The sequence below is a fragment of the Sceloporus undulatus genome, chromosome 2 (assembly GCF_019175285.1).
Source record: "Sceloporus undulatus isolate JIND9_A2432 ecotype Alabama chromosome 2, SceUnd_v1.1, whole genome shotgun sequence".
NCBI classification, from domain to species: Eukaryota; Metazoa; Chordata; class Lepidosauria; order Squamata; family Phrynosomatidae; genus Sceloporus; species Sceloporus undulatus.
Window position 1 is genome coordinate 283,194,851 of NC_056523.1, and position 23,867 is coordinate 283,218,717.

Genomic DNA, 23,867 nt, shown 5'->3' on the forward strand with positions numbered 1-23,867 from the left:
ATGGTGCACCACCACTGGAGACAATGGGAACTTGAGTATTTGCAAATACAAGTCCTCCCTCCCCTCCCCTTCCCTCCCTTACCTTACTGAGGCAAAGCCTTGGTCAGCACAGCCTGGCCTAGACTAACGTAATGTTTCTCCGGCTGGCTCAGCCTTGCGTTTGTTGGAGCAGGGCCATGCCGGCGGGGAAAATGGCCGCACTGGCCAGAGAAAGGCTGCACTTACCAGAGCAAGGCCACACCAGCCAGGAGGAGGCCGTGCCGGCTGGAAGAAGGTCTTGCCTCAGCCAGTGTGGGTTCTCCGGCTGGCACGGCCTTTGTTTGGCTAGCGTGGCCTTGCCTCGGCTGCAGCAAGGCTCTGCTGGCCAGGAAGATGGCTGCACCAGCCAGAAGAATACCACTCTGGTTGGAAGAAAGCCACTCCAGCTGATACAAAGCCTTCCTTAGGCCTGCGTGGCCTTCCTCCGGTAGGCGCAGCCTTCCTCCAGTCAGCACAGATGTTTTCCTGGCCAGTGTGGCCTCTCCTGCCAAGGCAAAGTCAAGCTGGCTGGTAGAAGACCAATGCGGCTGCAAGGAGCAATGCGGCAATGGCCTTAGGAAGGCCTTGCCCCGACCAGTGTGGCCTTGCTCCTGGTGAAGCAAGGCCAAGGTGGCCAGAAGAAAGCTGCACTGGCCGGCTGTAGGCCAACACACCCACAAGGAGCAAGGCCACATTGGCCTAAGGAAGGCTTTGTCTCAGCCGGCATGGCCTTCTTCCTGCCAGAGTGGCCTCGCCTTGGCAGAAGCAAGACTGTGCCGGCTGGGAAAACAGCTGTGCCGGCCGGAGAAAGTTGCAACAACCGGAGCAAGGCCGTACCAACCAGGGCAAGGTTGCGCCAGCTGGAAAAGAGTCTTACTTCAGCTGGGCTTCCTTGTGCAAGGCCAAACCAGTCAGGAAAATGGCTGTGCCAGCCAAGGCCTTGCCTCAGTAAGGCAAGGAAGGGGAGAAGGCGTTCCAACCCACTCCATTATAGACATCTTCCGAGAGATGTTGACACACCATATGCTTTACTGGTAGCCATTGACCTTGTAGAATGAGGTCAAATATTCTGAGGTTTTGAAACATCTGCCAGATCATTACAAAGGAAAATGCACACTTTTAACTACAGTTGGCCCTTCTTATACACGGATTCAAGCATCCATGGTTTGAAAATGTTCCAAAAAAGTATAAATTTAAAATATCAAACCTTGATTTTCCATTTTTTTTACAAGGGACACCATTTGCTATGTCATTGCATTTAATGGAACTTGAGCATCCACAGATTTTGTTATACACAGGGGATCTTGGAACCAAATCCCAGCATATAACAAGGGTCCACTATATAATGCAATTATCAATTTGGAAATCTTATTTTCCAATATTTTAGGATTAAAAGAAACATGATTTTCTAATGCTTTTTGTTTTCTTCACATAAATCCTCATTGCCCTCATTACATTCAACATGTACCACTTCTTTTCTAGTGAATGTGATGGATCTAAAAAATTTTTAAGTAAACAGATTGATGTATACCTCTATTTAATGTACACTTCGGAGGGTGGGGGGAAGAAGTAGAATCTAAAGATAATGTTCATAAAGTTGGATGAACTGACAATGCTGCCAACTCCAGTTTGAGACCATTTTAAACTGTCCTGGCTCAATACTAGGGAATCCTGGGAACTATAGTTTATTATGGCACTGAAGCTATCTGACAGATAAGGTTGAATGTCTCACAGAACAAAAAGGAACTGGGGGAAAAGAATGGGAAAGCTAGGGGTATATATAGGGTGGGCAGAGCTACCACCAAAAATTCTTCTCTAACAATTCTAGAAGGTTTCAAATGTCTTCGTGCAGGCGCAGGAAAATCTGTTTGTTTGATTCACAGAAACCACGACAAAGAACTAAGGTTTTCAAAATTCCCTAGCACTGAGTGAGGGCAGTTCAAGCAGTCTCGAACTAGATTATTTCTGCAGTGTGTTTTGTTGCTTCTCTTAAAATTTTCTTAATGTCATGATGTGATAAGCATTCTTCCTCTGGCTTAAACACTGTTGCTAAGGCTGCTCCTTGTCTTTTCAAGGTGTTTGGTCTTATCAATAACATCTCCAAAAAATTTTTAAATGTCACATACCTTCACATCATCACTATCTAGATTGACATCATTTTCATAATACCTTGCAAGTCATGCTATAAATTCTCTGAGTGGAAGACTTTCTGGAAGCTAACATTTTTTGACCACTGAGTCTGCATAACAATCTTCTCAAATGTCTCCTTTCAATGGTCAACTTCAACCAGGCCAGACTGTGATGCCAAATCGGACTGTGGTTCAACAAATCTGTCCTGTCCGGAAGACGGCACCATTCTACTGTAGACAACTGTACCAACAATGGAAACCACAGTCACCTTGACCAATAAAGTGCCAGCAGAAACACCGTGACCCTTTCTTGGTGAATTTTAGGCAATACTCTTTGAATTCCCAAATAGGAAGACATAAAGCCTTCTTGTTGGCAATGCAACTGACAGTGCATTGTGCTGTTCTGAACTTCTTCTTCCTTTGATTGAAAACACCTCTTTAATCTGAAATTCGCCCCAAAAGCAAACAAGTCCCCTTGAAATGGGCATACTTAATTGTTTAGATACACAAACACCTCATGAGTTAACAACAACTCTCCGTTGTGGATTTTGTAAACTCATGTAATTGTCTTTAACATTTCATGTTCCTTTCAGATAAATAGCTGGGATAAAGTCCTTTTCTCTGCCAAAGTTAATAACTTGCCTGCTTCCCTGCAAAGCAAGACTGATCATGAACTTATCTATTTTGAAATGTAAGATCGAATTATCATATTGTATGTTGTAATAGTTTGGTTCTATATTAGTCTCCTGAATGCCAATAAAGCCAGCCATCCTGCTTTTTGATGCAGAAAATGTATGCTGTGGACCAGGTCCAAGCCAATCCATTTCCTTGGACACTCTGCCCTTTGCAATATGCTCCCCAATCCAGGGAGGCTTGCATTTGTCATGATCACAATACTTTCTTGCTCTAAAATTTACCCCCTTTTCCAAGTTATGTTTCTGCATCTACTACTGTAAGTCCTTTTTCGCATCAGTAGGAGGCAAGTGCTGTAGGCAATGACTCATGTTCATTATTCCCAATTGATGGGATCGCAACATTCTCTGCAAAGTCCTTGTATGTGGTCTTGCCCATGGTACTAATTACACTGTCAGTTATCAAAAGGCCGATTGTTCTTGCTGAGTACATTAATCCACTGACCTCTTGGTTAATATGAATCTTATTTTTTCTCATCTCCTTTTCCCTTTCCTGAGAAAGGAATATTCAACCTGTTCTTGTGTCTATTTTTGCCCCCAAATGAGTCAATATTGTGGAAAGCTCTAGATGACTCTTAAAATTTACCAGACATTCCTATTCCTGTAATATTTCCACTGTCAGATTGAAATCCTTCTTTGCCTTTAGCCTGTGCTCCACCTCCAAATAAATATAGTTTAAATAAGGATACAGTTCTACCCCAGTCTGTCTGAGGTGAGCCACCAATACTATCAAAATGTTGGTAAACACCCTGGATGCTGGAGGCAAGGCTGAATAGAAGGGCCTTGAATTGACAATGGGAGTTCTGAAACTGAAATCTCAAATATCTTCTGCAAACTGGGGTAAAAGTGATATGCAAATGAGTTTCCTTTAAATCTATTTATATTAACCAATTGTTGACCATTCTCCTTGATGGTCTGTAGAATTGCCATTTTGAATCTCAGATAAAACTTGAAGCCATTTAAATACTGGCACTTGAGGTCCAAAACTAGTCTGTAAACAGCGTTGCTGTTTGATACTGTGAATAGAACCCTATGAATCTCTGATTGTTCTGTTGTCCCAATTTGCAGAGGATGCTGTATCTCCTTGGCTACTATCTCCTTCACTGAATTCCTTAGTACCAGTTATGGAAGATATTTGCTTTTTGATTTTCTGGCTATTGCTATGAAATAACTTTGGCACACTCAGTTGTCTGTTTTTTTGGCCACATTTCCCCCCAAAATAAGTATTCTCCCTACCGGAATATCTTTTTTGTCAATATTGTCTACAACCTCCCCTACCGTTTGGTTTGTACCCTTTTTTGCTTGCTGAAAATTTTTATCATCTTTGCCCATAGTCAGATCTATTCTACTGTGACCGTTTAAATTGAAAATCATTCTGTCTAGCAAACGTTTTATCTAATCGAAAGAAGTCTTTTTCTTTTCTGCAAAGAGGGCATTTGCTGCTTTCCCCCCCTAATCTCTACTAAACCCTTCTCTAATGCCTTTTCTCTAAAAAGAAGTTATCCTCTGAAAGGCCACAGATTTAAGCATCGAGTTTGAAAATATAGTGGGCCCTTCATATATGCAGTGGATCCGTTCCAGACCCCCTGCATATGGCAAAAACCACAGGAGCTTAAGTCCCGTTTGTTTCAATGGTCGCACACGGACATCCAGGGCTCACCGTCCTTGTAAGCTTAAAGCCATGAATGGCAAGCCCGTGTATGGGGTGGGTGCACTGTAGTTTAAAAATACATAAATTCTAAAAAAAATAAACCATGATTTTGCAATTGTATACAAGGCACACAATCTTACTGTGCCATTCTATTTAATGGGACTTGAGTATCCACAGATTTTGATATCCATGGGAGGTCTTGGAAACAAACCCCAGTGCCTACTAAGGGCCCACTATATAAGCAAGATGTATTCTAGGTTTCTGATTTTCTAGAGCCACAGTCAGAGTGATCTCCTTGTCACCTTGGCCACAGTTATATTTCTGGCTGCATACACTATGGAATCATGCCTAGAATCTATAATAAATTTAAGAGCCCTTTAAATTCTTTCCACTGCTCTAAAAAATGACTCAAAAACCTCTGAGTCTACAGACTGCTGTTCTAAGTAAATACAGATTGATGAGCAGATTGGCAACACAGATGCTTCCTCAGCTCACTTACACGGAGATTTTGGTTCTAGGCTCATTGATATCTTTAAGAGCAGTGTCACCTTCACAAGGACCTATCACATGAGAAATCAAAGCAGAAATTCGACTATCAACCAATCGGACTTTTAAATATGCCATATCCTTCTTGTTGTACAAGTTCTGATTTTAACCTAAAAGCATCCTTGTATTTAACAGAGACTTCCACACCACATCTATTAATTCCTTAAATATTTCTGGCAATGGAAACGCCATGCTTGGTGGAGTTGGCTTCTTCATAACAGAAGCTGCCTTAGTATCATTAATTCTCATATCCTTGTCACAATGTTCATCCTAACACTCTTAACATTCCTTTGCATTTATTCAAATCAAATAACCTATTTAATATTTCCTTTTCCTCCTTACTTTCTGAAGAATTTGCTCTTTAGATAAATCTTCCCTTTCTACTACTTCTGGCAGATAAGATTGAGCCTCCAAATCAGAACCATCAGCACTCTCTTGCATATTTTGTTCATACACTTCCTACCCACATGTATTTCACCATATCCTCTTTGACTCACCTTTTCCTCTGTCTACTACCTTTATTGCCATATGCTGAATTTGATTCCTTTCCTGAACTATTTAAATTAATTAATTTCTGATTAACATTAGGCAATAAATTCATTCAATTTAAATCATATTTTTGTAATAAATTCATCATGACCATTTGATTATATCAGTTCACCAAATTGTATTCGTATGTATACCCTTTCCAAAGGTAATGCCAAATTTCTATTAAACATTCTACCTAATTCCCTGTTAACTGACTCTTCAATTAATTATTTAATATTTAAATCTCTCTGTACTGATGAACTGCATGTTTGCTCGAGTATTCATTGCCTCTGTCCCTATATCATTATTTTCTAAGATATGAAAGTTATCCCTTTGCTTTATTGCTGTTCTGAATCAATTTTTTGTCTGTCTTCTTGTCTTCAACTCACCTGTCAATCAAGCCTTGTTGTTCTCCACATTTTGCCTGTTGCTTAACAATACTGGGCTGCTTGGATCTGCCCCACTTAAGAATGCATGTGGCCCAAACAGACATGTGGAGACCTTGCTGTGGTTTTTTCATGAGTTCCAGTCACATTCCTTACAGGCAAGTCAGTTATCTTCTCACCTTTGAGTTTCTGGCTTTCTTAACTTTTATATGTGATTGTGGATACTCTGTTTGGTCTCCTACCTATCACTTCTGCAACTTTAACTGTTTCAGAGGTGTTTCTAACGAACTGCCAGAAACGCTTTGTTTGCAGCAAAAAATATTTTTCTTAGGATTTCAATACTGGAAACCTCAGATACATGCAGTTTTGCAATTATCTGCCTTTTTTCCCCATTTATTTTTATATTTCTGGCTGTGATCTGTGGGGGAGGGTAGTCAACATTACACCAGTTCTCCAATCACAATCTGCAGAGGGGCAGTCAGTGCTACCTTTTCTTTCACAGTGTCTCCAGTGTTAGTTTTAACTCTCTTCTCCATCGATGGAACTAAAGTAACATCATTCCTGTGTTCTTCTTATGACTTTTTCCTCTTCTGCCCAATCTCCATTTTTAAAACTTCTATCAATTGTGTAAAGGTGAAAACCACATCTAGGCAGCAAGGATGTGAATACAGGTAACAATAATCGTAACAATTAAATGATTCTTTGGATGAAATATTCCTGTCGTGTAAGTTTGCGCAAGTTTCACTCAACTGTTAAGTGGCTTGCTCCTCTATGTCATCCAGAGAATGAGATTTCATTTACTGAATAATAGAGCAAAACTGGAATCCTGATCAATACATGTCAAGATTTTCAAATTGGAGGCTTGTACTGCCATAACCCTAATAAACTAGACAACCAGAGAATGGGCAAAAAATAGTTTACCTTCACAAAAGCTGAAATTGCTCCTAGCTGGATTTTCAATGAGGATGTCTGGAGGCCAGACAGATTAAATGAAGAAAGTACTCAAGTAGGTTGTATGTGGAATATGCAAATGGATCCAATTGCTTAGCCTCATACCATCGTCCACTTGAAGTCCTATGACAGTCCAATAACTTCTCAGCTAGAAGAACTTGATACTTTGTCAGTCACACCAGCTGCAGGATCTCTAACCACTCAGAAGCCAAGCTGGAAGCGAGATAAATTCTCAGTCGGGATGGATATCAACTGCCTGGTTCAGGTTTGGCAACTTCCATCATCAGTGGGTTAGTGCAATAGCCATCTCCTTTGAGAGCTAAACTCACCACTACTAAGAAGAGCTGTTCAAACACATTACTGTCTAGAATGTCATGTCATGTCTTTTAGAACCTGAAAATAAAATTTATTTAAAGGTAGGCATATATCAGTTGAAAACAATTTCCATTCCAACATTCCTTTTATATTAACAGTCAAGTTCTTTAGTCAAATGGCACAAATGTTATGCAGTAAGAGAATTCAATGCTGTTCGTTTTTTTTAAAATGGACCATTGTTTTCTTTTTGTCTTACCACTAGGGATCTCAGATAGAACATATATCCTTCCTCTTTTTTCAATTCAGGTACACAATTCTTACTTTACCTGTTTCACACTTTTTGAACTCTGGAACCTTTCAGTTCATGACTAAGCATCATGTATAAATACAATGATTGTATTCTAGCAAAAGTTAGAAATATAGCTGTACCATGCCAAGAAAAAATAGTAACACACATAACAATGCACAACTTGTAAAATACTAAGTCATACCTGTTATAGTACCTGCCCCCCATCATAAATTGGTTATTTGGTGTTGGACATATTTTAAAGCGTTGTATGTTTTCACTGGTACGGAAGTAGAGGGAGTAATCTCCAGGTGTGTTGTCAGAAGGTCGCACAAGAAAGCTTGACACCTGACCAACTAATTGCAAAAAAGAGAAGAAAAAGTGCTTAGTTCCCTGTTTAGCCTGTCTGTGTTGATCCATTTACTCAACTCATACAGAATTTGACATGCCTACTGAAAATGTACCCAGTTGCAAAAAGCTAGTATTGTCTGTTCTCACAATTAAATGTTATTAATTGTTATTACTGTAAATCACCAAGGATTAAGGACTCTTTTTAAAAAGAAGTCAAGTCCATATGATATATGCTACAAATAATACTATTCATTCTGAAGTGTTTTGCAAGTCAGAAACAATATTTTGTTTCACTTTGATAGACCACCTAATCATATACTAGAATAAATGACTTTTTGCATTAGGCATCTGTCTTTTACACTCTTACAAGTGTACTGACAATAGATATTACACTGTATTAGCTGCATTTACATTAACACATGTACCTGTCATCAGCAAGCTGTATGCCTCTTGTTTGGAGATTTTACCATGGAACCATCTGAAATAACAGAACAAAAAGCTAACCAGCTTGTTTTAGATCAGTGGTCCCCAAACTGTGCCCTTTGAATTGGACTTCAGTTCCCAGAATTCCAGACTATTGCCCAACATGGCTGAGGCTTCTGAGTGCTGCAGTCCAAAATCTCTTAAAGGGCACAGTTTGGGGACCACTGTTTTAGATGATAATAAAATATGACTTCTTTGTTTAGAGTTCAATGCACATGTGAACAGCCAAACAAAAACAAAGAAAGACACAGAGTCCATACATTCAGATTCTGATTCCAGGATTCTTATAATTATTGTTGTTTAAAAAAACTGACCACCCATAACAATTTTCTATAGCAAGGTGCGGTTGGCAGCAACTCAAAAGCAGTTTAATTCTATTTTAGTGATGCCTGTTTGTATGTTTCTAACTATATTGTAATAATTTAATTTGTAATCCACCTTCAACCCCATCTTGGGGAAAAGACAAAGAATAGGCATTATTACACTTGTTGTAGCAGTGTTACATCCTCTCATCTGTCTACATCCATTTTAAACTAAGGAAAACAATGCTGATCCTAGCTGAATGTTTTCTTCAAGAGACTTAGAAACAATTCTCTTTGCATCCTAAATTATTTTATTTTATTTATTAGAGTACTTATACCCCACCCTTCAGCCCTAAACACTATCAGAGCAGCTTACAATTATTATTTTTAATTAGCACTGACCTTATCTGATCACAGCTACATACAGCCGTAGAAATATGCAAATAACATTTCTTTTTAAAAATACAGATTTTGAATCAGCATTTATTAAAAAGTGGCAAGTCTTAATTTTTTTCTAGAAGACATACTTACATTTTTCCTTCATGTGGATCTTCCTCTCGCCCCTATTGAAAATATACCACAGAACATACGATGACAGTGAAGCTATGTAAGGAACTAATTGCAGATAAAGTAAGTTTTAAAAATTTAGCAGAACTAAAACTTAAAATTTGGAACATTTCAGACCTAACAAATTAACAGTGCAGGTCTATGTGTCTCTAGTCCACATTAAATCACATAGCTGAACATTATTGCATGGAAACCATACTTTGGCCTGAAACAGACAGGCCAAAAGTGCCGTGTCGGCGCTGAAATTAGGGTTCCAGAGTACAGTGCTCCCTCGGGTTACGAAATTAATTCGTTCCGCGGCTAATTTCGTAACCCGAAAAACCTTCGTAACCCGAATTGCCATAGGCGCTAATGGAAAAAAAGCCGCGGCTCCGCCGCGGCTCCATTTAAAACAGCGCCGGGGTTTTTTCATAACCCGAAAAAACCTTCGTAAGCCGAAACAATAAATCCCTATGGGATTTTTTCATATCCCGAAAAATTCGTAAGCTGGGTAATTCGTATCCCGAGGTACCACTGTACACGGCAACCACATGCTTTGCAACCCTAATAGTATGGATGGTGCCATCTTTACATGGCGCATGTGTGTGATGCGAACGCATCACCGCGTCTGCACTGCCAGGTGCTGGGCTTGCGTCTTGGATGTGTCACAGTGCACCAATGGTGCACTGGTGACGTCATCCCGGCGCGCGAAAAAGAACCCAGTTTTTCTCGGATGCCGCACAGTTTGGCTGCTGTGGCGTCCCTCCGGAGGGAAACTGGGCACCTCCATTTCGTTCCTTTGGGGCAGTCTGGATTGCCCCATAGTGTTACAGTCTGGGACAAAGATGTTTTTAGGTCAGCCTCAGAAAACAAACCATGCACCTTCAGAAAGACTTTCTTTTGACTTGTAAAAGCATTTTTCAAATTTTCAAGATTTTAGCCATTGCCATCTGCTGTGATAAATGGGAGTCCCTTCATTTACCAGAGCCTTCCTCCGAGATAACAAAGGGTTAAAAGTAGGAGGGCATACAGTTACATTTTAATAAGGGTCTACATCACAGATGATGAGGCAGCAACTGTCCTATGAGATGGGCAGAATTATGAACCTTCAAGATGGTTTGTGGGAGAGGTTTTAAAAAGTGTGGATGCAACATGAAGCTTTTGCCTATCTGCCTGTTGACTTTGTCTCTGGCTATCATGAGGTAGACCTTGAGGAGGCTGGTGGAGCTGGAAAATGGAGTCCAGGCTCCCATCTATCCAGAAACATCAAGGACTACAAATCCCATCCAATCTGTGAGTAAGATTAGGAAAATGTAAAAGTCAATCATGTCAGGATTTTTTATTTTCCTGGTTTGGATGATGACTTTACTTTGTAATTTGCAACTTTCTGTCTGTGCCTGTAGGACAAGTTGGTCCTTCATGGAGCGATATCCTTTTGCTATAGATTTCCTATACGTACTTAGAATAAAACTTTTCTTTAAGGTACTCTGCCTCTCCTTCACTCTTTTTCATATGCCTTAGCTTGGCTAGTTCGTCCTGGGTTGGCAGGATAGGTACTAGTGGAATTCCCCAGCAACATCCTGATGTGTTGCTAAAATAGGAAGATAATTCATCAGATCGTGACAGCTAGTTCTTTAGATAAAAGGTGGTCTCTAGGGGTCCCATCCAGCTCAGCAGGAGAGGAAGAGGACCCATAGAGTACCTCCACAGTGGCAATGAACGCAACATCACAAAAATTGAAGAGAAAATCCAAATGATAGCCATTATGTTGATAACACTTATTCTGTTCATGGGATCAATTCACATACAATGTAAATCACAATGCTCAACTACAAGAATGAGTCTTGATACTAGACACTTTCCTCCCTCATGCACTCACTTTGTTACTTCCTAGTGTGCAGGAACCCAGGTTGCCATACTTTTAATAGTTGAACTACAGTTGTCCTTTGTGCTGCAAACTGGGTTCAATTTCTAGCATCCACAGCAAACACAAACTATAATTTGCTGCTTTAAATGGCTACCAAGTAACTTATTAGGTAGAGTGTACAAGGGAGAGAGAGAGGGCACATGAACCCATAGTTTTATTGTAAAATCTCAACTGTTCCTATAGTTAAAAAAAACAAGTTAAATCTATATAGTCTTCTTTCTAGTAATTAAAAATAATAAGCAATTGGAAAACTACCTATTGGGAACTACCTATTTTAATTTTTTTAATTTTATTTTACAGTTAAGTTTAAATTGGAAAACTCAATTAGCTCTAGCATAATAACAACTTACCACTTCCTCCACTAGGTCTTCTACTATAAGGCCTTGTTCATCTGTACGTAGGTTTGTAACCCACATCCATCCATCTTCTAATTCATTGTGGACAATAAACATATCTCCTTTAAGGAAGCTATAGATAATTATTAAACAAGTTCCCGTTATAATCAATCAAGCTTAGCTATACTCGTGCTAAGTTATAGTCTTATATACTTAGTTATACTCCTGTATGTCTCTGGAAATCAAATACAGTAGAGTCTCGATTATCCGACATAAACGGGCAGGGGCTGATAGTTGGATAGCCGAAAATGTTGGATAATCTGGAGGGTCCAAGAAAAGCCTTGAAATCACTATGAACTGCAAACGTATTGAAGTTTTATTGCAGTAACAGTAAAAGTAACATTGCAGTAACGTTATAGGAATAACACTGTAATGTATAAACAGTCCTCTAAAAATGTAAAGAAATCACTGATCAACATTGTGATGTACAATGTGTACTGTATAAACAGTTCAGTCCACTGAAAATGTAAAGAAATCACTGAGCAGCGACGTTGGATAATCCATAATGTTGGATAATCAAAGGTTGGATAATTGAGACTCTACTGTACACCTTTGAAAATCTGCCCACCCCAAACCCTGGGAAAAGTTGTGTTATATATTGTTTATTCAGATGTGATTATATCTTAGAAAACAAAAATTCTGGGTAACAAATACATAAATTGTAGAACCATACCAACATACTAGCAATGTCTTAAGTAAGGAGTCAAACTGGAGTGAAATTGAGATAGGGTGATTCTGGAAAGACCTATGGCATTTAGAATGCTAATAAATATAGTGTTGAATGAGCTTTTCTGAATTAAGAGGCCCTTTCAGATACTTTCAATGTTATTTTCCACAGGCATTTGTAAAGACATAAGAGGAACTATTTGCAAATACAGGCTTTAAAATACCACAAACTATTTAGGGGTAACAGTAGATCTATCATATTTATAGGGAGTGCCAAATGCATTTTATGTAATTTAAGATTAAGAATTTTTAAAGCCCTAAACAGTTTGGGAATATATTATCATTGGGAATGTCTTCTTTCATTTCTATCTCTTCAGACCCAAAGCTTAACATCTCTAGCCCTCCTCCTAGGAACTCATTAAATGCAGTGAAATGGGTGATTACAAGAGAGAGTGCCTCCTGGAATGCCTTTCCTAGTGAGGTTTACCAGGAACTTATGTTGGTATGATCAGCACCAAGCAAAGCCCTTTTTACTTTCCTGACAAATTTAAGAAATGTTTTTAGATAGGCCTTCACACTCTTATTCTGCAACTGTTTTTAATCTGTTTGTGTGCTGCCACATTTTTTTCTTGTGATTTTATAAGAAGTTGCTTTTAGCCTTATCTGAATTTTGACTGTGAAGTCTAGAAGTGCAGCACATGAATATATAGACATCTGGAAGAAGAGGATAGGCATGATAACTGTTCTCTTGTTTTGACTTAAATATCTGGCACCCAAAGCCACTTCATTTTGAAGATCCCATTTAACTATTCTCATTGATCATCTTTCATCAGCGTTTTATCTATTATTTGCCTGATCCCTTTAAAAATTCTATAAACTGAAAGCTATGACCACAACTTAAGATTTCACACCACTAAGATGTTTTTCCCAAGCTTACTGTCAATCAGGATTACTGGGTATTGCTAAATATGTGGCCACAAACTCAAACATAGTTTGCCATTGCACTCATAATTCTTATAAACTATACCTTATTTCATCTGTTTCTGGCACTTTAGTGTATGGCAGAATGGCTCGGACTCTCCTGCGGTCCTCTACTGGCTGCAAAAAACAAAAGTGTTCTGCTATGAAACAAAGCTTCAAATGTGAAATGCAAAGCAAGCAATATGGATTTCAAGGCAAAAGATCCAATAATCCAATTATATCCTAAATCTGTACTACTAGTTTTACAGCCAACAGGAACTTTCTATCTTTAACTGATTGTCACCTTTATGGTTTTTAATGTCACAATTTTGGTCAGTGACCCAAAAAATACTAGGGTCAGGATCCAAAGGTCAGAATCAACAAGAACAAATTTACATAAATCAACAAATCACAGGAGCTAAAACAAACAGGTAAGCACTAAGTGGATAAATATCAAACCATGTTCACGTGGAGCAAACAGTGTATAAAAAGATCCATGTGTGTAACTCATGATACATGGATATTCCTTCATGATGCATGGGTGTTTCTTAAAGGTGAATTATTGAAGGTGCAGTTGCAAACAGTTCCAGTAAGAAAGAAAAGTGGAATTTGTCTATAGAAACAAAGGTGGAAGTAGAAAAACTTTCAGATGAGCTGAGATTTAAGAGACAGGTATAAGAAATGGAAGAAAGAGAAAATTACCAAGGAGGAATACAAATAACTACTACAGTACTACATCCTTATCTGCTGCTTCATTTTCTGCAGCTTCAGTTACCCGCAGTCAGCCATGTTCTGAAATTGTAATATTGTTATCCACAGTTTTGCTCCAAAAACGTTACAGGTTTTTATATAGGGTTTGGTACTATCTGTGGTTTTAGGCATCCATTGGGGTTCTCGGAACATAGCCTCCAGGGACTACTGTAATTCTAGGGGAAACGTCAGAAAGATTAAAGCTCAGAGTATACTCAAGCTTGCTGGAGAAGCTAAAAATAATAAAAGAGAGGTTTGGGGCTATTTTTGGGGCAAGAGGAAGAAAAATGAAATGGTAAACCACTACAGAGAGGAGATGGTGAAATGCTAACAGGGGACAAAGAGAAGGTCAAAATATTTAATGGCTTCTTTGTCTCAGCCTTCTCCCAAAAGAAAACAGTGCTCTAACTGGTGAAAATGGAACAAGTCTTGCAGCATGAAAACTTCAGCTAAGAAAGAGGTAGTACAGGAATACCTAACTACTCTAAATGAATTCATGTCTCAGGACTGGGTGAACTGCATCCAAGAGTACTATAAAAACTTGCACCTGTAATCTCAGAACCACTTCAATAACTTTTAAGAGGTTATGAATAACAGGAGAAATACCAGCAGAATGGAGGAGGACAAATGTTGTTCAATCTTTAAAAAGGACAAAGAAGAGACGCCAAAGAATTACTGACTAGTTAGCTTGACCCAGATATCAGGAAAGGTTTTAGAATGGTCAGGAATGCTGTGATTAGTAAGAGCCAGCCTGGGATACTCAGAAACAAGTCATGCCAAACTAATCCTATTCCTTATTTTGATAGAACTACAAGTTTGGAAGACGAGGGGGGTGCTGCGGATATAGTATACCTTGAGGATTTCATGGGTCACACCACAGAAGATGATCAGAATTCAAAATCACATCGACAGATGGGATAGATGTGCCAAAACTAGCAAAAAGAATTTCAGCAGGGATAAACGTAAGGTAATCTAAAAAGAAAATGAAATGCACAAATATAGGATGGGTGACACCTATCTTGAAAAAAGTGCGCATGAAAAAGATCTAAGCCTTAATAGGCCACAAACTAAACAGGAGTCAACATTGTGATGCATTAGTCAAAAAGTCAGTGGAATGCTGGGATGAATCAACAGAATCAGTGTCCAGATCAAGGGAATAGTACTCTGCTTTGGACTGACCTGACCTGGAATACTGTGTCTGATTCTGCACATTACAGTTCAAGAAAGATACTGACAAGCTGAAACACATCTAGAGAAGGGAAACCAAGATGATCAAAGATCTGGAAGGTGAGCCTTATGAAGAATAACTTAGGAAGTGGATATGTTTAGTTTGGAGACGAGAAGACTGAAAAGTGACATGATGGCCATCTTTAAATATCTGAAGGGATATTATATAGAACAGTGCTACTCAAAATGGTGGTCCTTCGACCAGTGCTGGTTCCTGAGCCATTGGTGTCTGGCATGTTACAGGAAATAATACAACTATACAGACTAAACAACAAATTTTGTGCTGGTCCTAGCACAATGAGATACAATAACTGCCAGTGCCCGATGAGTTTTATACTACTGAGGAGACCAGAACACAAACCAACTGATTTAAATTACAAGAAAAGAGATTTCACCTAAACATTAGGAAAAAATTTACTGTAAGAACTGTTGAATAGTGGGATAGATTGCCTAAGAAAATGATGGAGTTTCCTTTGGAGATCATGAGGTTGGATGGGCATGTTTCAGGAATGCTGTAACTGTGTACTGCTGCATAGCAGGGGGTTGCACTAGATGGTCCCTGAAGCCCCTTCCAACACTAAGATTGTATGAAATATAACAAAATATACACACCTGCATCCTGGCCAATGTTTACAAGAGCGTAAAACAGATTACAAGAGTACAAAATAGTTAGAATCTTGTAACTTTTCAGATTCATGTTTGTGGTTGTGAATGACCAAACATGACCCCCAAAAGCTCTCTTTTAAGCCAGGCAGCAGCCCAATTGATGGGTTTCTGAGACACAAGGAAACAAATAGTGTGGTGATCTCCTGGTTGCAAGGTGTGTTCAAATGAACAGCTGCAGCCAGTCCCCAAGAGGTCTCTTCAGCTGCCTGTGTAAACACATCCTGTGACCAAGAGAACACTGCAGTCAACATTTTCCAAGGTTACTCAGCAGGGCCTTAGAAACCCTTCAGCTGAGTTGTTGCCTGGATTAAGAGGTAGATTTCTGAGAGGCAGCACTGACAGAAGTAGTTACGACAACCAAGCTCTGTTGCTGTAGCTAAGTCAGACAATGCAAGATCTTGGACAATGTTTATCAGAAAGCAGACATACTGGGCAAAGTTTTTATTCCCAGTTTATCTATATTCTTATGAAAATTGCATGTTATTATATTTCATATTATATACAGTTTGGAATCCATGTGGAGATGATTTGATATTTATTCAGTTTAAAGCATGTCGGGTGTTACATACTTGTAGACAAAGGTAATTCCATTAGCAAAAATACGATTTCATCCAATTTGCACCCTCTCAAAATCTATTTTGGAGGACTGGAAAACTCTCTGCATATATTTTCAGGTGGTATAAAGATATACAATGAAAGGTACAACAATGGGCTGTGGTTTATTCAGCATTTAGAAAGGTATTGTGTAAAAAACGAAGACTAATGTCTTTAATTCAACTTAATAACGCCAAAAAATTGATTTGGGTTTTTGGAGACAGTAAGAAGTCTTCTCCTGGAGTTTTGCAACATAATAAAACAGAATATGACATATTGCTAAGATATTTATATGAATTAGCTTTGTGTATTTCAACTAGTGGCCAGCATAAGCACTATTTTTATAGCCAAATTATTCTGCCCAGCCATAAGGAATAGAGTACAGTAGGCCTTTGTTATCTGCTGGGGTTTGGTTCCAGGATCCCCCATGGGTAACAAAAACCATGAATGCTCAAGTCCCATTAAATACAATGGCAGAGCAAAATGGTGTCCCCTATATAAAATTGCAAAATCAAGGCTTGCTATTTGAATTTATACTTTTTTAATATTTTCAAGGTGAAGAGGATTGAATCTGTGGATAAGGATGGTCGACAGTATATTCATGTAGCTTCTTTGCCACCAGATTTTTTCAATTATTTTTTCTTGTTTAAACAGAAGTGCCACACAACTGTCAATGAGACAGAAAAGGAAATGAGATCTATCACAGTTTCTACTTTACCACTGTTCTCTTGTTAGTATGCTGAAAAACATCCAGGACACTTTACCAGGAGAACAAGAAACATTACACTATACTGTTTCCTCTCTGTTCATGATGGCTCACACATGAAGGGAATGTTACACAATTTATTTCTGGAGTTAGAAGAGGCAATGGGACAGCAAAGCCCCAAGTTGAAATCCTGCTTGGAGTTTACAAATTCTCTACAATGCCTGTCTTCTCACAAAGAAAGATAAGAAGAGAATATCCCAGCTGCTTGAAACAAGCAGGGTGGAGTTTTTCCTCCTCTGCTTCCTACTTGCACCCATGAAGGAAGAGAGGCAAGCTGGTTTGAACCAAGGGATTAAATGTATGACTTCTAGCACGCCTATTACTCATACTGCTAGATTTTTTATGTTTGCTATAGCATCTTTTACCACTGATACAATCTAACATTTCTATAGCTGGTGTACAATTAGCCAATGTGCCATAGTGGTTAGAGCACTGGACTACGACTCTGGTGACCAGGGTTCAAATCACCGCTCAGCCATGGAAACCCACTGGGTGACCTTGGGCAATCACTCTGCTTCAGAAAACCCCATGAAAACATTAGGTTGTCGTAAGTTGGAAACAACTTGAAGACACACAACAATCAAGACATAAAATCATTACGCATGTTAAAATTATTGCACTCTGTAAACATTTTAAATTCACACAAGTATATGTGTGGGGGGTGTGTGTGTTGTTTTTTAAAAACACATTACCTCTGGCGGTGCCACAGGAAATAACAATTTTTCTCCCTTAAGCAAACAAGACACATGGCTGTAATAACCTATTAGGTCAGAAAGTGAAGAAAATCGTCGTCCACCAATATAATAGTCACCACACATTGCAATAATCCTGTGAGGAAAGATAATGACCAATATTAGAATATTTTTTTAAAAAAAAAACCATAAATAAATTCTGAAATATACTCTTTAGCATTAGCCCATTCTTTATTGATTGACCTCTCAAAACTTTAATGTAGCTCTCCACTATTTGGTGACCTTCAAATGTTTTCCCCACAAGTGCCACCAATCCTTGGTCACACACCAAGATCACTGGAGCCAGTAGAAGTTGTACTCCTAAGCATCTGGATAATACAATTTAAGGAAAGTAACTTTAAAGTGTAAATCTAATGCTGGCCATGATTTCAGTCTTAAGAACATCATACATATTCACATTAAATAATACTACAATATTAATACAATGGGTGGGGGGGGAGACTATTTAATAGTTTCAAAAAGAGAAAAAAGTAAAGATGCTATTATCTAATAATGTGCTAACACTGAACTTTTTAAAAATATTAATAAAAATATCAAGTACACTCAACATTAATTCCAAATGGAAAACCTCAGAAAAAGAGATATTTCTCCTCAAACACTGGCAAATAGTTTAGGGAGTTATGTACCACACAATATGTTGATATCCAGTAAGCTTAAACCTAGGAGGAGCCTAATTAGCACAATAAATGCAAATGAATTCACTATTTACTGGAGGCACACAGTAACTCCTCTGAACAGCAGCTGGAGCTATGATTTTCAAATTATTTTTTTCTTAGAACCTTTGCCCATCACTACTGATCTTCTGTACAAAGTACAGGTGCATGTGTATATGAAAAAATTAATACTAAGGTTTTCAAACTTTGTTTCTTGCTAAGAAATTTACTGAAGACTGATTACGAAGGCTGTATTAAGAAATTAAATAAAGATTGTTTCCAAATTATGCTTTTTAGACATCTTGTCCATCAACACTGATTTTTCCTCATTCCCTATGGAGCAGCAGTTCTCAACTTGTGGGTCGCAACCCCTTTGGGGGTCAAACAACCTTTTCACAGGGGTCATCTAAGACCACTGGAAAACACATATTTCTGATGGCCTTAGGAACCGGGACACTGTTCCTCTATCCATTGGGGGTCACTACAACATGAGAAACTGTATTAAAGGGTCGCAGCATAAGGAGGATTGAGAACCACTGCTATAGAGTATGTATGTCAAGCACAAAAATGGCCACTTCTGCTTACACAGGTGGAAAACACCTATTCCAGGAAACCACACTAATCACTATTCAGCCTTCTAGCCTTAAAAAGCTACAATAAATACAGAAAGTTGCAAATCAAGCCCCCCCCCCTCTCTCTCTCAGACGAGTGGGAATTAACAGTTAAGTCCCTGCAAAGAAGTCAAAAAAGGGCTACCACTTTGCTTAGATCTACAGGCCATCTTGGCACTATCTGGTATCTCACCATGTCTCATCAAACATTCTTGCCCATCTATAGATAACAGCAAAAGTGTGGCTGTAGAACATACTGCAAGACGACTAACTACAGTTCTTGGGTATCTGCCTCCAACTCTATCTTCTAGAGTAGAGATGAGCAACTTCCAGTGATCAGACGGTTGCAAAAGCCCCCAGGCACTTGGCAAGAGGCCTCTGTTCCTTAAGCCTCCCCCATGCCCAAAATTGGGTCAAACAAAATGGAGTCACATTTCAAAGAAGCATCTGGCCATTCTGAAAGGGGATGGGAGATGCTAGACCTATTTTAGCTCCAGGGAGAACAATTTTTAAAAAAGTAGTAGTGATATTACTTTTAAAAAAAGCACTCTTTACACAGGCCAGGCAGGAAACAAAACAGTCTGAATTGGCCACATAAAAAAATGTTTAGAGGTGGATGTGGGTGTAAAATGTGTTCTAGGGGCCCATGGGCCACACTCTTCCCTCCCCACCACCTTTCCCAGTCTCTTACTACATGGCTTTGAAAAATGGTAACTGACAGAAGAACTGAAAAAGCATATTACTGTATTTTCTGGTGTATAAGACTACTTTTTAACCCAGGAAAATCTTCTCAAAAGTCGGGGGTCGTCTTATACGCCGGGTGTCATCTTATAGGGCAGGTGCTGAAACTTCCGAGCCAGACTGGAGAATCTGCAGTCGCCGCATATGGTGGAGGGAGCTCAAAAACGGCCACATCCCCACTATATGCGACACTATATGCGACGATCGTATGAAAGCAGCTACCACTCTGATAGTCTTGGAGACAGGGAGGGCTGGGCTGGCAGGGAGAGCTGACCAATCCAAGCAGGCTTTGTATACAACAAGGTTTCCTCCTAAGTACCTGCATGTCATAAGCATTTGAATTAAAATTACCATACTGAAATCAAATCTGATGTTTTTTTAATTTTTATTTGGTTTGCGTTGGAAGAGGGGTAGTCTTATACGGTGAGTATATCCCAAATTCTATATTTTAACTGGAAAAGTTGGGGGTCGCCTTATACGCCCAGTCGTCTTATACCCCGGAAAATACGGTAATTAGAACAAGGGGACAGAACTCCTGCAATATCATCTAATTTACTGATTCATTTTCTGAAATAGATTCTCCTTCCCTATAGAAAGACAATTAAAGCCCATGGAGAGAACTAGTACAGTGGTACCTCGGGATACGAAATACCCAGGTTACGAAATTTCCGGGATACGAAAAAATCCCATTGGAAATAATTGTTCCGGGTTACGAATTTTTTTCGGGTTACGAAAAAAAATTTTGGTGCTTTTCGGCGCTTTTTCGCACGAAACGCGGCTTTTCCCCATTAGCGCCTATGGCAATTCGGCTTACGAAGGCTTTTCGGGTTACGAAAGTGGCCGCGGAACGAATTAATTTCGTAACCCGAGGGAGCAGTGTACTATGCTGTAACTGAACATGTACCTAGAACAGTGCTATCCAAAGAGGTGCTCCACAGACCAGTACGAATTATGGGCTGTTGGTCCCTTGTAAGGAAGGAAGGAAGGAAGGAAGGAAGGAAGGAAAGAAAGAAAGAAAGAAAGCAATTATAGCCAATTGGCATAAATTCCTGGCACACTGTAAAAAAAAGTAACTGATGATCCCATCACAACAGATAGCTTGGAAAACACTGTCCTAAAGTATGTCTATTGTGGGGGGGGGGATCAGTTGTTTGTGTACATTGGCTATAATTCTTTCTTTCTTTCTTTCTTTCTTTCTTTCCAAGGGACCAGCAGCCAATAGTTTGTACTGTTCTATGGACCACCTCTTCGAATAGCACTATTATAGGTACACGATCAGTTATTATATAGTACAGTGCGCCCGCGCCATACGTGGGTGCACTATACGCGGCTTCCAGCTTACACGGAAGCTGTGCACCAATGAAAGTTGTCTCCATCTTCAAAAAGGGGAAAAAAGAGGATCCCAACAATTATCGTCCAGTTAGTCTGACATCAATCCCAGGAAAGATTCTGGAGCAGATCATTAAACAGAGAGTCTGTGAACATCTAGAAGGCAAAGCCATAATCACAAAAAGTCAACATGGGTTTCAGAGAAACAAGTCATGCCAGACAAATCTGATCTCTTTCTTTGATAAAATTACCAGCTTGATAGATGAAGGGAATGCTGTGGATATAGTATATCTTGATTTCAGTAAGGCCTTTGACAAGGTTTCCCATGACATTCTTTTTTGTTAATTGTATTGATTTTATCACATTCAAACAAACATAATAAACATACAAACAAGCTTGTAAAATGTGGGCTAGACAAAGTAACTGTTAAATGGATCTGTAATTGGTTGACTGGCCAAACCCAAAAGGTGCTCAACAATGGCACCTTTTCATCCTGGAGAGAAGTGACCAGTGGGGTACCACAGGGCTCTGTCCTGGGCCCAGTGTTATTCAACATCTTTATCAATGACCTGGATGACAGAATTGGGAGCATACTTATCAAATTTGCAGATGACACCAAATTAGGAGGAATAGCTAATACTCCAGAGGACAGGATCAACATTCAAAATGATCTGAATAGACTAGAAAGCTGGGCCAAAGCTAACAAAATGAAATTCAACACTGAAAAATGTAAGGTACTGCACTTAGGACAGAAAAATGAAATGTACAGATATAGTATGGGGGACGCCTGGCTGAATGAAACTACATGTGAAAGGGATCTGGGAGTCCAAGTAGATCACAAGTTGAACATGAGTCAACAGTGTGATACGGCACCTAAAAAGGCCAATGCAATTTTACGCTGCATCAATAAAAGTATAGTGTCTAGATCAAGAGAAGTAATTGTGCCATTGTATTCTGCTCTGGTCAGGCCCCACCTGGAATACTGTGTCCAGTTCTGGGCACCACAATTCAAAAAGGACATTGAGAAACTGGAACGTGTCCAGAGGAGGGCGACTAAAATGGTGAAAGGTCTGGAAACCTTGCCCTATGAGGAACGACTCAGACAGCTGGGGATGTTTAGCCTGGAGAAGAGAAGGTTAAGAGGTGATATGATAGCCCTGTTTAAATATTTGAAAGGATGTCATATTGAGGAGGGAGCAAGCTTGTTTTCTGCTGCTCCAGACAACAGGACCCGGAACGATGGATGCAAGCTACAGGAAAAGAGATTCCACCTCAACATTAGGAAGAACTTCTTGACAGTAAGGGCTGTTCGACAGTGGAACACACTCCCTCGGAGTGTAGTGGAGTCTCCTTCATTGGAGGTCTTTAAGCAGAGGTTAGATGGCCGTCTGCTGGGGATGCTTTGATTTGGATTTCCTGCATGGCAGGGGGTTGGACTGGATGGCCCATGCAGTCTCTTCCAACTCTATGATTCTATGAAAGTACAGTGGTACCTCGGGATACGAAATACCCAGGTTACGAAATTTTCGGGATACGAAAAAATCCCATAAGAAATAATTGTTCCGGGTTACGAATGTTTTTTCGGGTTACAAAAAAACTTTTGGTGCTTTTCGGCGCTATTTTACATGGAATCGCGGCTTTTCCCCATTAGCGCCTATGGCATTTCGGCTTGCGAAGGCTTTTCGGGTTACAAAAGCGGCCGCGGAACGAATTACTTTCGTAACCCGAGGCACCACTGTAATGGTGTTCCGAGCCATGAGCCCACGTTCCATTGTTTTTAATGGGGCGCAAGCATACGCGAATTTCCCTTTTTGGGGGGGGGGGGGGAGATCCAGAACAGACCCTCTGTGTAAGGGGAGCGCCCACTGTACAAGTTCTCACCATGGGCCTTCTTGTGCCTACTAAGGATCCTTACTAAAGTATGAAAAACATGTAAGGTTTTTCATTAGTAGATAATGAGGAAAATAGCTTTTCAAAGAAGAGAATCTAAAGAGTACTTTAACTGCACACAAAATACTGTTCCTTCTGTTTCCTTCTTAGTACTGCCGCCAATGTGCTCTTTCAAGTTTTGGGTGAGGAAAACAGTTTCTAAAAGCATACATAGAAGCAAGATAAGGTTCAAACACCATGTTTTAAAACTACATTTTACAAAGACTCAACTTCTTCCAAAACATTACATTAAATTCTCACCTAAAGTGATTAACAACACTGGTTTTACTAAGGAACGAGAGGACAAATGATCCTGGCCTTCGATCGCTCTCTCGAATAAGGTAACTTCCAGGCTTCCCTGCTTGTCGAAGGCGTTCTTCTGCAATTGTTCTGTCAAGCTTCCCATGATACCATCTAGAAAAACAGAAAGACATCACTATATTAACATTTAATACATGGAAATGCAAGATGAAATATCTTATAACCATGAAGCATCACAAGTTAGCCACAAAGCACTACAGAGATAAGATTATTCAGTTGAAGTCACTAGAAGTGGCTGCTAAACTAACTTTTTAATGAATTCATACATACATTTTGGTAGCTATGAGATGCAGAACTGCAGTTGAGCCATCCAAACAGCTGCAGAGTATACAACTCTTATGAAATGCAATTTTCTGCACACATACAATACAATATGGCATTTTTACTTTGATGATG

The 23,867-nt window shown here is 39.5% G+C and overlaps 1 protein-coding gene across 8 annotated transcripts in view; it reads right to left on the reverse strand.

The window, feature by feature from the left end:
* RASA1 (RAS p21 protein activator 1) overlaps positions 1–23,867 on the reverse strand; it is a 108,886-nt gene that overhangs the window by 54,436 nt on the left and 30,583 nt on the right. For all 8 annotated transcript variants that reach the window (XR_006101960.1, XR_006101959.1, XM_042449659.1 and 5 more), the window contains exons 2-8: positions 23,412–23,564; positions 17,828–17,963; positions 13,200–13,270; positions 11,462–11,579; positions 9,170–9,201; positions 8,279–8,331; positions 7,708–7,858 (exon numbers count right to left, since the gene is read on the reverse strand). Coding sequence is in view for 6 of the 8 variants with exons in the window: in XM_042449659.1 (XP_042305593.1) it covers positions 7,708–7,858; positions 8,279–8,331; positions 9,170–9,201; positions 11,462–11,579; positions 13,200–13,270; positions 17,828–17,963; positions 23,412–23,564 (714 nt within the window). In the remaining 2 variants the exon portion in view is untranslated. The remainder of the gene's footprint in view (positions 1–7,707; positions 7,859–8,278; positions 8,332–9,169; positions 9,202–11,461; positions 11,580–13,199; positions 13,271–17,827; positions 17,964–23,411; positions 23,565–23,867) is intronic.